At 39.6% G+C, this 15324-nt stretch overlaps 1 protein-coding gene across 1 annotated transcript; it reads left to right on the top strand.

Moving 5' to 3' along the window:
- The first annotated feature begins 230 nt into the window (after nt 1-230).
- Nucleotides 231-14878, top strand: LOC129243410 (pre-mRNA-processing-splicing factor 8). The gene is made up of 16 exons (XM_054880386.1): nt 231-376; nt 551-1230; nt 1316-1744; nt 1827-1952; nt 2331-2750; nt 2841-3058; nt 3747-3973; nt 4058-4882; nt 4960-5152; nt 5479-6052; nt 6121-6271; nt 6327-6503; nt 7756-8047; nt 8110-9725; nt 13147-13878; nt 13964-14878. The coding sequence occupies exons 2-16, from the start codon at nt 590-592 to the stop codon at nt 14558-14560; spliced, it is 7218 nt and encodes a 2405-aa protein (XP_054736361.1). The 5' UTR covers nt 231-376; nt 551-589; the 3' UTR covers nt 14561-14878.
- The last annotated feature ends 446 nt before the right edge of the window (nt 14879-15324 follow it).

Consider the following 15324-nt stretch of genomic DNA (forward strand, 5'->3'; position numbering starts at 1 on the left):
ATTAACAATCGATTGAATGAATATTTACAAACACACACAAAGAATTCCTCTTCCTTTTGTTTATTTGTTTTGTGTTATGACGTCAGTCTGTTGTCAAAATCGCGAAAAATAAAGTGTTTCTGTTTTCGAAAAGCGCCACCGTTGGCTTTTGCACACCATGTTTTATGCATATTAATTAATTTTTTTATTTCCTTTGTTACACCTTGTGCCTCCAGATTATGCATATTTTCAGCGTTGTTGGCAATTCTGTGACCGCGATTCGATTAGAAAACGTTTTCGCTATTTTTTCCGCAAATTTTCATAAATTACAAAAATATACCCAATCTTTGACTTTAAAATTGTGAAGAAAACAAAAATATAACATACAATAAATACGGTGAGTATATTATTTTTTATTAGATTATGTACTTTATGTCCAAAGCGACGAGAAAAGTTTTACATACCGAGCGTCGTTGTCTAGCGAGGGCTCGCAGCTGTCTCGGCACACGGTTTTGTGTATCCGTCGACTGGGTTTTCACACATTTTCATTTGCGAAAAATTCCACTTTCAGATTTGCGGCCACAGTTATTTATAACAAAGGCACAACAAAATGTCGTTGCCGCCATACATGATACCGCCGAATGCCTGGGCGGCACAAATCATGGCGCAACAGCAGGCTCAGGCATATGCAGCCGCCGCTCAAGTACAGCAGGCACAAATGCATGCACATCAAATGGCTAATCAAATACAACAAATCCCTCCACCGGGAGCACCATTACCAGGGCCGATAACAAATGGCAATGTGGGTATGCCACCTGGTGGTATAGGGGGTGGTGGTGGTATAAGTCAAGCACAGCTCGGACAAATACCAACACCCAAACCGGACATCATTACTGAAGAGAAACTGCAAGAAAAAGCACAAAAGTGGCAACAACTGCAATCGAAGCGATTTGCAGAGAAACGAAAATTCGGTTTTGTAGATGCCCAAAAGGAAGACATGCCGCCAGAGCATATTCGCAAAATTATACGCGATCACGGTGACATGACATCACGGAAGTATCGCCATGATAAGCGAGTTTACTTAGGAGCATTAAAATATATGCCTCATGCTGTGTTAAAATTACTTGAAAACATGCCAATGCCCTGGGAGCAGATACGAGATGTGCAGGTGTTGTATCACATTACAGGTGCCATCACATTCGTCAATGAAATACCATGGGTTATTGAGCCAGTTTATATTGCGCAATGGGGGTAAGATATACATATCCAAGCAAATTATTTTTTGTTTTCTATACGGTCCAATTCGTTGCTAAAAGGAATTTTTCGGAAATTATAGTACCATGTGGATTATGATGCGTCGCGAAAAGCGTGACCGACGCCACTTTAAGCGCATGCGATTTCCACCTTTCGATGATGAGGAACCGCCGCTAGACTATGCAGACAACGTTTTGGATGTTGAGCCATTAGAAGCCATACAAATTGATTTAGACCACGAAGAAGATGGCGCCGTTTATAAATGGTTCTACGAGCATAGGCCATTAGTTGGAACACCTTACGTGAATGGTTCCACATACCGTAAATGGAACTTGACTTTACCACAATTGGCTACGTTATATCGTTTGGCCAATCAGTTGCTAACAGATTTGGTAGACGACAATTTTTTCTATCTTTTCGATCCGAAAAGTTTCTTTACGGCTAAAGCACTGAATATGGCTATACCAGGTGGTCCGAAATTTGAGCCTCTCATTAAGGACCATAATGTTGGGTGAGTTCAACTACATATCAATATTTTTTAAACACGAAAATTTACAAAAATCTATGTTGATTATATATTTATTTGCATACAGTGATGAAGATTGGAATGAGTTCAATGACATTAATAAAGTTATCATACGCCAGCCAATTCGAACCGAATATCGTATCGCTTTTCCTTACCTTTACAACAATATGCCGCATTTCGTGCACCTTTCCTGGTAAGTAGCGCCCTTAATATACTTTGCCCATTGATATCCATTCGTAAGACGCAGAAATTCGAAAGTTTGATTTTCTGTATATTTATATATGTGAGTGGTAGAAAAAAACAAACTCATAAGAAAATTACTACTTTCAAGCGACTTAATTAAAATAAGTTTATTAGAGGTGCAATTTGCGTTTAAGCTGTACAAGAAAGCATACACTCTACAGTTGCTGAAAATTGCATACATTTCCTTATGAATCTTTATGTTAACAACACAAGACATTACATAGATTACATTATATTGTAATTACATTACATTAGCGTTACAATATAAAACTTTAATGTGAAAAAGAAATCATCAATTTTTTTCAAAGCTTTTTTACATTTTTCCTAGGTATCACACGCCCAATGTTGTGTATATTAAAACTGAAGATCCAGATTTGCCAGCCTTTTACTTTGATCCACTGATTAATCCTATTTCGCATCGTCATGCTCATACCAAGATAGCAGAGCCCATGCCAGACGATGATGAGGACTTCTCATTGCCCGATGAAGTACAACCCTTCTTGCAGGACACACCGCTTTACACTGATAACACAGCTAATGGCATAGCACTGTTATGGGCACCACGGCCTTTCAATCTACGTTCGGGTCGTTCACGACGCGCCATAGATGTGCCACTCGTGAAAAGTTGGTATAAAGAGCACTGCCCACCTGGTCATCCCGTTAAAGTGCGTGTGAGTTATCAGAAGTTGTTGAAATATTATGTGTTGAATGCACTCAAACATCGCAAACCTAAACCGCAAAAAAAGAGGTTAGCCAAAAGCATGATTTTGTTATGAATTTGAGTAATTTTTAATTTTTATTCTTTATTTATTTTTTTTTTTTTTCTTTTTTACTTAAGGTATCTATTTCGTTCATTTAAAGCAACGAAATTTTTCCAAACCACCACTTTAGACTGGGTAGAAGCTGGCTTGCAAGTTTGTCGACAGGGCTACAATATGCTGAATTTATTGATACATCGCAAAAATCTGAATTATCTGCATTTGGATTATAATTTCAATTTGAAGCCTGTAAAGACATTGACCACGAAGGAGCGTAAAAAGTCGCGTTTTGGCAATGGTTGGCATTTTTAATTGAAGTTTAATTAATTTGTTATATTGGGTTGTTCGGAAAGTAATTTCGTTTTTTCCGGACAGAGGATTTAATTGTATTTTTTCACAGCAAACTTCACACTTAAGTCGCCAGTCATTAGCATTGATAGCAGATATAGCAAGACTTGTGTTTGAATAAGTTCAATTGATTTTACGCAGTAGTTTTTGGTCGGTGCCCTTTTAAATATGGAAAGCAATAAGCAGAATTTTCGTAAATATTTTACTTGTTTACTATAGAAAAGGTAAAAATGCTTTTCAAGCCAGAAAGAAATGAACCGATATGTATGGAGAAGATATGCTGACAATATGCCAGTACCAGAACTGGTTTGCAAAATTTTGACCCGGCAATTGTGATTCCGACGTTCTGGAAGGTCGGTTGAATCTGATAGAGACGCGATAAAGGCATTAGTTGATGTAAACCGGCGAATAACGATACGTGAGATCGGTGAGAGGTTAAATTTATCGAATTGGACTGTTTATGATCACATGAAAGACCTGGGTTTAACCTCGAAGCGCGATATATCCACACAAAAAAACGAAATTGCTTGCCGAACAATCCAATAGATTATTTGAAGACTGAATTATCAAATCCGGCTTCTCACCTCTTAATTGATTCTTCTTTATTATAATCTAACTAATACTTTATTATTTTTAAGCATTCCACTTGTGCCGTGAAATTCTGCGTCTAACTAAGCTGATCATCGACTCACACGTGCAATATCGTCTTAACAACGTGGACGCATTTCAGCTGGCCGATGGATTACAGTACATTTTTGCACATGTTGGCCAGTTAACTGGCATGTACCGTTACAAGTACAAGTTAATGCGACAGATACGTATGTGCAAAGACTTGAAGCATCTCATCTACTATCGCTTTAACACCGTAAGTGAATATTTTCAAAATCGGTTGTACCATAACTTTTTATAACTATTTATTGAGCGTTGTTCGATTTATCTCTCATGCTAGGGTCCGGTGGGCAAAGGTCCGGGATGTGGTTTCTGGGCACCAGGTTGGCGTGTTTGGTTGTTCTTTATGCGTGGCATAACTCCATTGCTAGAACGCTGGCTGGGCAATTTGCTGTCTCGTCAATTTGAGGGTCGTCACTCGAAGGGCGTTGCGAAAACTGTAACCAAACAACGTGTAGAATCACATTTCGATTTGGAGTTGCGTGCTTCGGTCATGCACGACATAGTTGATATGATGCCCGAAGGTATTAAGCAAAACAAGGCGCGCACCATATTGCAGCACTTGTCAGAAGCGTGGCGTTGTTGGAAGGCGAATATACCATGGAAAGTGCCTGGATTGCCGATACCCATAGAGAATATGATACTACGTTATGTGAAAATGAAGGCTGACTGGTGGACTAACACAGCGCACTACAATCGTGAACGTATACGTCGTGGTGCTACAGTGGACAAAACTGTGTGTAAGAAAAATTTAGGTCGTCTAACGCGTCTCTATCTGAAAGCAGAACAGGAGCGCCAACATAATTATCTAAAAGATGGTCCGTACATATCACCCGAAGAGGCTGTAGCCATTTATACCACAACAGTGCATTGGTTGGAGTCACGGCGCTTCGGTCCCATACCTTTCCCACCGCTTTCCTATAAACACGACACCAAACTACTGATATTGGCGTTGGAGCGTCTGAAGGAAGCCTACAGCGTTAAGTCGCGCTTGAATCAGAGTCAACGCGAGGAGTTGGGGCTCATCGAACAAGCCTACGATAATCCACATGAGGCATTGTCGCGTATAAAACGTCATTTGCTGACACAGCGTGCGTTCAAGGAGGTATGCAAACTGCATATAAAACGGAATGTTTTAAAATGAATTTGTTATTATTATTATTTTTTTTTTTTTTTGCTTAGGTTGGTATTGAATTTATGGACTTGTACAGTCATTTGATACCTGTTTACGATGTTGAACCGCTAGAGAAAATAACCGATGCCTATTTGGATCAATATTTGTGGTATGAAGCAGACAAGCGTCGCCTATTTCCGCCATGGATCAAACCAAGTGATACTGAGCCACCGCCATTATTGGCGTATAAGTGGTGTCAAGGTAGGTTGAAGTTAATATGAAAAAGTGCCTAGCAGCAATGAAATTCTGTAATCTTTTACTATGGATTATATATCATATAATGAGTGTGCCTTTGTAGACGTGTGTGTGTGTGATTTGTAGCAAAGTGATTTGCATTTGAAATCCCCTTGTTGCAAACCTCACGCGTGCGCGTTTCTACCATACAACGAGCTACGTTATTGCTAGTGAAAATTGTAAGTAATTTTATTTTAAATATTTATCTATTTAATAATAAAATATTTCAACAACAGCCATTACACGAAAGTATTTGCCAGTTAATTCGTATTTGCTCACATTTCATTGTCAAGGCATCAACAATCTGCAGGACGTTTGGGATGTGGGCGAGGGTGAATGCAATGTGCTGCTGGAATCGCGTTTTGAAAAACTCTATGAGAAAATCGATTTGACGCTTTTGAATCGTTTGCTGCGTCTCATTGTTGATCATAATATTGCCGATTACATGACAGCCAAAAACAACGTCGTCATCAACTATAAGGACATGAATCACACCAACAGTTATGGCATCATACGCGGTCTCCAGTTCTCTTCGTTCATAACGCAATACTACGGATTGGTTTTGGATCTATTGGTGCTTGGCCTGCATCGCGCCAGCGAGATGGCCGGGCCACCGCAAATGCCAAATGATTTTCTGACGTTCCAAGACACTGTCACCGAGAGTGCACATCCAATACGTTTATATTGTCGTTATGTGGATCGCATTCATTTGTTCTTCCGCTTTTCGGCCGAAGAGGCGCGCGATTTGATTCAGCGCTACCTTACCGAACATCCAGATCCAAATAATGAGAATATTGTTGGTTACAATAACAAAAAGTGCTGGCCCAGAGATGCGCGCATGCGTCTGATGAAGCACGATGTTAACCTGTGAGTTATTTGCTTTGTACATTTTTGCAAACCTAAAAATTTTAACGACTTGCGTTTTATGTAATTAGGGGTCGCGCTGTTTTCTGGGACATTAAGAATCGCTTGCCACGCTCCGTGACGACAATCAATTGGGAGAACACCTTTGTTTCGGTGTACTCGAAAGATAATCCAAATCTTTTGTTTAATATGTGTGGCTTTGAGTGTCGTATTCTGCCAAAGGTAAAACCCAATTTGAATTGATTAAAATTTTCTATACAGGAGCGTAAATTTTCAGTGTCGCACACAAACTGAGGAGTTCACACATCGAGATGGTGTTTGGAATTTGCAAAATGAGGTGACCAAAGAGCGCACAGCTCAATGTTTCCTACGTGTTGACGACGAGTCGCTCGGCCGTTTCCATAATCGTGTGCGCCAGATTCTAATGGCCTCTGGTTCAACGACGTTTACAAAGGTAAATTTGTTATTGTATTATTATAAACAGAACAAAGTAGGTCAAACTGTCCCTTAAGGTAAAAGTCGATGACACACCAATACCGACAGTAAATAACCCCAAAATTTTGGGTATAACCTTTGACAGTTTGCTCTCCTTCTCAGCGCACACAAACGAAATTGCCACTAAAGTCCAAAACCGCAACAATGTCCTCAAATCGCTTGCCGGCAGCACTTGGGGCAAAGACAAAGAACTGCTATCGACATTCTAGGCAATTGGTCGGCCGGTTCTAAACTATGCAGCGCCTGTCTGGTCGCCTGAAACTAGTGACACGCAGTGGACAAAGCTTCAGTCATGCCAAAATACTGCCATTCGGACAGCGACCGGTTGCCTCCTGATGTCCCCGGTTCAACACCTACACAACGAGGCACAAATGCTCCCAGTAATGGAGCATAACAAACTGCTCAGCAAGCAGTTCCTGCTGGGATGTTACCGCAGGTTTCACCCCTGCAAACACCTGCTTGAGCCTGAGCCGCCTCCTAGGCACGTCAGGAGACATCTTTTAGACTACGATGACGAAATCCAGGACAAAACTGACGGCAATCTACTGGACCTGACCGTATTTAGACAGTAAATAAACGACATTCACCGGGAGACCGACACCACCTTCTTAAGCTCCCGTCCTGTGAATGCCGTAATCGGAGTCCAACCACCACCTACAGCAAATGAAGAGCTCCAGCTTCCCCGTGAGAACCGCGTAACTGTATATGGTAGCAGGTTAAACTCGTACCTATCCAGAATCGACCCCGACATACAAAACAAATGTCCGGCATGTGAAGGCACCCCGCACGACACTAACCACCTTTTCACATGCCCCCTAAAACCGACTCATCTAACACCCCTCTCCCGCTGGACCCATCCCGTCGAAACAGCATGTTTCCTGGGCCTACCCCTAGATGAGCTAGACGAAATTGACAGGTGATATACCCTACACTGGCGGGGCTACTATTACTGTTAACAAACAAACGACACAGAAAGAGTAGTATGAAAGAGACCGCGAGAGCGTACGCACGTATACGGGAGATGTAGAAGAACCGCATCACTTCATATTCATTTTCATTAAATTCACTAAAATACATTATAACAATATTCATGTTCATTCTCATTAAATACTTTTATTAAATATAACCACTTAGTGTTCTGGCGTTTACACAGGTTTACGCTTCTTAGCACCGCTTAAATTTTAAATTACACCAATTTTTTAAATCTACAGATTGTTAATAAATGGAATACTGCACTTATTGGCCTTATGACATATTTCCGCGAGGCGGTCGTAAATACACAGGAACTGCTCGATTTGCTGGTGAAGTGTGAAAACAAAATACAGACTCGTATTAAAATTGGTCTCAACTCGAAAATGCCTTCTCGTTTTCCACCAGTGGTGTTTTATACGCCCAAAGAATTGGGTGGCTTGGGCATGTTGAGCATGGGTCACGTGCTTATACCGCAATCGGATTTGCGTTGGTCCAAGCAAACTGATGTGGGCATAACACATTTCCGCTCAGGTAAATATGGACAAGCAACACCAACTCATCTACCAAATAATAAAAAAATACTCGCTTTATAGGTATGTCACATGATGAGGATCAATTAATTCCCAATTTGTATCGCTACATTCAACCATGGGAGAGTGAATTCATTGACTCGCAACGTGTATGGGCTGAGTATGCACTGAAACGTCAAGAGGCTAATGCGCAGAATCGTCGTCTTACTTTGGAAGATCTCGAGGATAGTTGGGATCGTGGTATACCACGTATAAACACACTCTTCCAAAAGGATCGTCACACACTTGCCTATGATAAGGGTTGGCGCATACGTACGGAATTTAAACAATATCAAGTGTTGAAACAAAACCCCTTCTGGTGGACGCATCAACGTCACGATGGCAAATTATGGAACCTCAATAACTACCGTACGGATATGATACAGGCTTTGGGCGGTGTTGAAGGTATTCTAGAGCATACACTCTTTAAGGGCACATACTTCCCCACGTGGGAAGGTCTTTTCTGGGAGAAAGCGTCTGGTTTTGAAGAGTCAATGAAGTACAAAAAGTTGACAAATGCTCAACGTTCCGGTTTAAATCAGATTCCCAATCGTCGTTTTACGCTTTGGTGGTCACCAACTATTAATCGTGCCAATGTGTATGTTGGTTTCCAGGTGCAACTCGATTTGACAGGTATTTTCATGCACGGCAAAATACCCACTTTGAAAATTTCGTTGATTCAAATCTTCCGTGCTCACTTGTGGCAAAAAATTCACGAATCGATTGTTATGGATTTGTGTCAGGTGTTCGATCAGGAATTGGACGCACTCGAAATTGAGACTGTACAAAAAGAAACTATACATCCGCGTAAATCTTATAAAATGAACTCGTCTTGTGCTGATATTTTGTTATTCCCTGCCTATAAGTGGAATGTATCGCGTCCATCTTTGCTTGCGGACACAAAAGACACAATGGACAATACAACAACACAAAAGTATTGGTTGGATATACAGTTGCGTTGGGGTGATTACGATTCACATGATGTGGAACGTTATGCGCGCGCGAAATTCCTCGACTACACCACAGATAATATGTCCATCTATCCCTCGCCGACTGGTGTGCTCATCGCTATTGATTTGGCCTATAACTTGCACTCGGCTTATGGTAATTGGTTCCCGGGCTGCAAGACACTCATACAACAAGCTATGGCTAAGATAATGAAGGCCAATCCCGCGTTGTACGTATTACGTGAACGTATACGCAAAGCGTTGCAACTGTACTCATCCGAGCCGACTGAACCTTATTTGAGCTCACAAAATTACGGTGAATTGTTTTCGAATCAAATTATTTGGTTTGTGGACGACACGAACGTGTATCGTGTCACCATACACAAAACATTCGAAGGCAATCTAACAACGAAACCCATTAACGGTGCAATTTTCATTTTCAATCCACGTACTGGCCAACTGTTCTTGAAAATCATTCATACGTCGGTGTGGGCTGGTCAAAAACGTTTGGGTCAGCTGGCCAAATGGAAGACAGCCGAAGAAGTGGCGGCTTTGATTCGTTCGTTGCCAGTAGAAGAACAGCCCAAACAGATTATCGTGACACGTAAGGGTATGTTGGATCCATTGGAAGTGCATTTGCTAGATTTTCCGAATATTGTGATCAAAGGCTCTGAGTTGCAGCTACCATTCCAGGTGAGTAATGAAGTACTTAATTCAAAGCACGTGTTTGCTGCTGATTCGTGGAGAAACCTAAGATCTATTTTTTTATATTAATATAATTATTTTTATTTTTTATATTTATTTATTTATTTATACTTGAACAATTCATTAAGGGGTTAGGGGTAGTCAGATGCCCGAAAAATGATGATTTCCAATAATTTTTTTTTGCAAGTCAATTGCTTTATTTTACAAAAATAAAAACAGAGGATTAATACATCATATTTCGACTTGACTTTAGGAAAATTTCAAAAACAAAAAAAATAAATAAATAATAATAATAATAATTGTAAAAGTTATCGCTGTTTGTGTGGAGCCCGTTTCTCCAGAAGTCTCTTGCGGTGATCATCACAAGCCCTTGGACATTCATCTAAAATCAATCGGACAAGAGAAATTAGTTATTATTAATAGATAATCTTGTGCCCGATCGAAGCTGTTTTTTTTAAATTAACAATACCGCTGACTCAGGAAATATTTTCCAGATTTTCGAGAAAAAAAGCCGACAATTAATTGTTTAAAAAAAATCGAAATTTAAATAAAAAAATCCTTCGATCAGGCACGAGTTTTTTACAAATGGTTTTCCAATAAGAGGTTTTATTTTGATATTCAAAGAAAAATGCAATTTTTTAATATAAATGATCGAATGTTTATTTCATTATAACGAGGAAGGTATGCCGTTAATTGTGGAAAATAACATCAGGCAAATGACCACCGCGACCACGCTTACAGGACAATATCCTTTACATGAAATTTTCCATAACCGATGCAACAATACACACAATTTTTTGAAAATTCTGACTACTCCTAACCCCTTAATCCAAGCATCACATTTAATATTCCATGAGTGATTAGAGGGGTTAATAAAAAAACACATTTAACTTATTTATTGAAATCAAATTATTTTTCTCTGCTTGAGCCAAAATATCTTTGAAATTCGATGACTACAGAAGAGAGGCTACTATAAGAGTTCGAAAATATTTTTTTTTGTTTCAAATATAATCATAAAAATAGAACTTTTCGGTACATATGTACAAATTTTCACCATTACCGCCTTAACTGCATATATTTTACATTTACTTTATTGATCAGTAAAATGTCATATATTAATTTGGGGAAAAAGAAATCCATTATTTTTGCGTAAAATCTGTGCGCATGGTTTAAAACTGTTTTATGGGCGACTTTTAGCTCCTGGGCGATGCTACGACCACTAACATGCCGGTCAACTTCGAGTATTTCTGTGATTTTATCGACATTTCCTTTAACACCAAAAATGCCTGAACGGAATCGACGAAACCAAAATTGCACGTAATTAGCCGTTGCAGTATCGGCACCATAAACACCATTCACAATTTCAGCGGCCTGGCTTGCATTTTCGCCTTTATTAAACAAAAACTGTAAAATGCACAGAATTTTCTCTTTGTGAACATCCTATAACTTAGAATTGAGGGGGACTACAAAAAACAACAAACGATTTTTTTTAGTGTGAAATGTCACCTTGACAACGAACATAAAACTGGCCACAAGCAGGGCACAATTCCCAGCGATTTGTGACTAGTCCGTAGCACATACACTGAACACAAATCCATAAACCATCATTTCGTTGCGATCGTCGTACTGTTAACATGCGAAACAAAAAAGCGGATGACGCGGTTGCTCTTGCAGTTATTTACATATGTGTACTGAAAGAAAAAAAAAAAGAAAAAAACGTGTTTTGAATAATTCACTTTTTATTTGCAATAATGATGACTCATTTTTCAAACACTATACATTTTTCTAAAAAAAATTATTAGCATTTGCCATTTTTCCGCTTACTCTTATCTCGGCGATCGTCATCGTCGTTCTCGTCTAAAGGTAAGCCCAAAAACATGCTTTGACGTTGGGGTGGATCCATAGTTAGAGTGGTGTTCGGTGAGTGGGTTAAGGGGCATGTGAAAAGGTGGTTAGTGTCCTGTGGGGTGCCTTCCCATGCCGGATTTATGTTGAGTATGTCTGGGTCGATTCTGGGTAAATAGAGGTTTAACCTGCTACAATGTCCTGCATTCCCATGACAGCCGGTTCTACGTACCAGAATGACTCGGGGTTTTCCCGATCAAGGGCTACCGGCTCAGTCAACTAACCCAGTTAAGTGCGCTGAACTCCAAAAACTATCCTTCGTTGTCGCTGCTTTTTGCATACTTCGACTTTTCCTTTCCTTACCCTTTTGCCAAATATATTTGGGTATTCCAGTCAACATATTCTTCCATCAATGGGTGCAAGCTTTCTTTTGAGTAACAGCCAATTTATTATGCAATCCAAATGCGAAGAAATATTTGCGCTCTGAATTGTTTATGTAATATTTTATAGCTGTGATTTTATATCCTTGGCAGAAATCACTTTACGATTTTGTATTGCCAGTTTTCTCGTGGCATAACTTTTCTCTGGCATAACAACCAAATCGAAGCTAAGATCGATGTATATTTTTACCAGATTTGATTTAAGGTAATGCAGCTTAAAAAATTCAGCTGTTTCATGGAAATAAACTTTGGCTGCAGTGTTTTAGTGAATAGTAAATCAATTACTTGTTCCTTATCGGTGGGACTCTCATGGAATATTGGATTATAAGCGATGTTATACATAAAAAATCATACAAATACTTGGGGGTTCATAAAAATTCATGGGTATTTTGCCATATATTTAAAATAACAATAGAATTGTTGAATAAACAATAAGATAACGCAGCGTTAGCAACGGAGGCTTTCATCTGGTTGGTGAATAATTGTTGGTTTATATACGTCAGAGTCCTTCAGAAATTTATAGATTTAGGAAATGTTGGAATCGGAAGGGTTAATTAGTAGCGATAGTGCATCATTGCCATCAAAATTCTGATGTCTAGATAGACAGTCCAGGGCAAAAAGCTAATAAGGCTACGCAGAATACTGACTGGAGTATTACAAAATGGGCACAGGCTTGGTTGCCTCCCTTCTAGTAGATATGCATTAGTGATTACACTGTGACCAATGCGTAGGCGAGTATATGACGTAGTATATTCAGATGGGAGGGATGATAGATAAGTTGGTTTAGTACGATTAGGATTAATACTGGAGTAGTGATGGCTATAATGAAACAAGTTAGTTACTAGTTTGGTTTACTTATGCTGCTCTATAAGTCGACAAACATCATTTTTACATATAGGATTTCATGTGATAGTAGGAGTAATGCTCATATCCTTGGCAGTAGTATCAGCGATTGTATTGCCGTTGATTTTTTTGCCATATATATTTATTCCTATTGTTCTGCAGGCGAGTACAGGGCCATTTTTTCCATAACGGTATTTTATAATTTCTAATATACTTTTAATTTTAATACCATTGTAACGCCATCGATAATAAACCCGTTAAAATTTCCTCTTGTAAAACAGGCTTGCCTTAAGGTTGAGAAATTCGGTGATTTAATTTTGAAAGCCACTGAACCGCAGATGGTGCTCTTCAATCTCTACGATGATTGGCTGAAGACCATCTCGTCATACACAGCATTCAGCCGTTTGATTTTGATTTTACGTGCACTCCATGTGAATACCGAACGTACAAAGATCATATTGAAGCCGGATAAGACAACAATAACGGAGGCACATCACATCTGGCCAACTCTCACCGACGAGGAGTGGATTAAGGTTGAAGTGCAACTTAAGGATCTAATTCTGGCCGATTATGGTAAAAAGAACAACGTGAATGTGGCCTCGTTAACGCAGTCTGAAATTCGTGACATTATTTTGGGCATGGAAATTAGTGCACCATCTGCGCAACGTCAACAAATTGCCGAAATTGAAAAACAGACCAAGGAACAAAATCAATTGACGGCCACAACAACACGTACAACCAACAAGCATGGCGATGAAATTATTACCTCAACCACATCGAACTACGAGACGCAAACGTTTAGTTCGAAAACAGAGTGGCGCGTACGTGCCATATCAGCGACAAATTTGCATCTGCGTACGAATCATATTTACGTTAGTTCGGACGATATCAAAGAGACTGGTTACACCTATATATTACCCAAGAACATACTGAAGAAATTTGTGACAATTTCCGATTTGCGCGCGCAAATTGCTGGCTACCTGTATGGCGTGAGTCCGCCCGACAACCCGCAGGTAATTTGTCACAAGCCGTAATCGATTGAAAATGAAGAACTTATGCATTTTTATTTTTATTTTGATGTAAATTTTTTACTTTTAGGTAAAAGAAATACGCTGCATTGTTATGCCACCACAATGGGGCACACATCAGACGATAAACCTGCCCAATGCGCTGCCAACGCATCAGTATCTGAAGGATATGGAACCGCTCGGCTGGATACATACACAGCCCAACGAGTTGCCGCAACTATCGCCGCAAGATATCACCACACACGCAAAGATTATGCAAGAGAATACAACGTGGGATGGTGAGAAGACCATAGTTATTACCTGCTCTTTCACGCCCGGCTCATGTTCGTTGACCGCCTATAAGCTAACACCATCCGGTTTTGAGTGGGGTTCCAAAAATACAGATAAAGGCAATAATCCCAAGGGTTACTTACCGTCCCACTATGAGCGCGTTCAGATGTTGCTGTCCAACAAATTCCTCGGCTTCTTCATGGTACCAGCGCAGGGTAGTTGGAATTATAACTTTATGGGTGTGCGCCACGATGCGAACATGAAATATGAGCTACAATTGTCGAACCCTAAAGAATTCTACCACGAAATACATCGACCCTCACACTTTTTATTATTCTCTAATTTAGAGGATGCAGGCGACGGTTCAGGTGCAGATCGCGAGGATGTGTATGCGTAGTTTGGTTTATGTAAACCCAACAGGAGTATAATTAATGCTATGTTTAATATTATACGTTTTATGTATCTTGATTTTAGTTAGCTACTTATGTTTGTTTATTGTAAAAGAAGTCGGAACAAAATATGGCTTTGTTTTTGAGCGCTGAGCGTTGAGCAAGTTTGTGACGATGATCGAGCTGTGTTTACACTATTCAGGTCACAATTAGTACGTTTGTAGCATTTAGTATGAAACGGAAAACGGTCAATATTTTCAGACATATATAAATAAATTTAAAGCGGACTATAGATAACAAATAAATTACAAATTTTACAAAGACATTTGCTGCATTGTTGTCATCTGTTCTTATATATTTTGCGCTCTGCTATATAATTGGCGCATACAACCTTTTTGAGTGTTTGCCCGAGCTCCTCCTCCTATTTGTGGTGTGCGTCTTGATGGAGGGACCTACAGTTTTAAGCCGATTCTGAACGGAAAATGGTTTTTTTTTTATGAGGAGCTTTTTCATGGCAGAAATACACTCGGAGGTTTGCCATTGTCTGCCGAGGGGCAACCGCTATTAGAAACAACTATAATTTGGAGTTTTAATGCACGGAGACTCGGCGCACCAATCCATTTGGCTCCGGTGATCACGTGAAGTGGATATAAATATGTTTAAAATTTATAAAGAAATCCTGAAATCTATTTCGATCCCGAAATTTTCAATTATTAAACAGACAATTTAAGCACAGTTACGCTACATGAAATACAAATGTACGATGCTATCA

Source organism: Anastrepha obliqua, chromosome 4 (assembly GCF_027943255.1).
Source record: "Anastrepha obliqua isolate idAnaObli1 chromosome 4, idAnaObli1_1.0, whole genome shotgun sequence".
Classification (NCBI taxonomy): Eukaryota; Metazoa; Arthropoda; class Insecta; order Diptera; family Tephritidae; genus Anastrepha; species Anastrepha obliqua.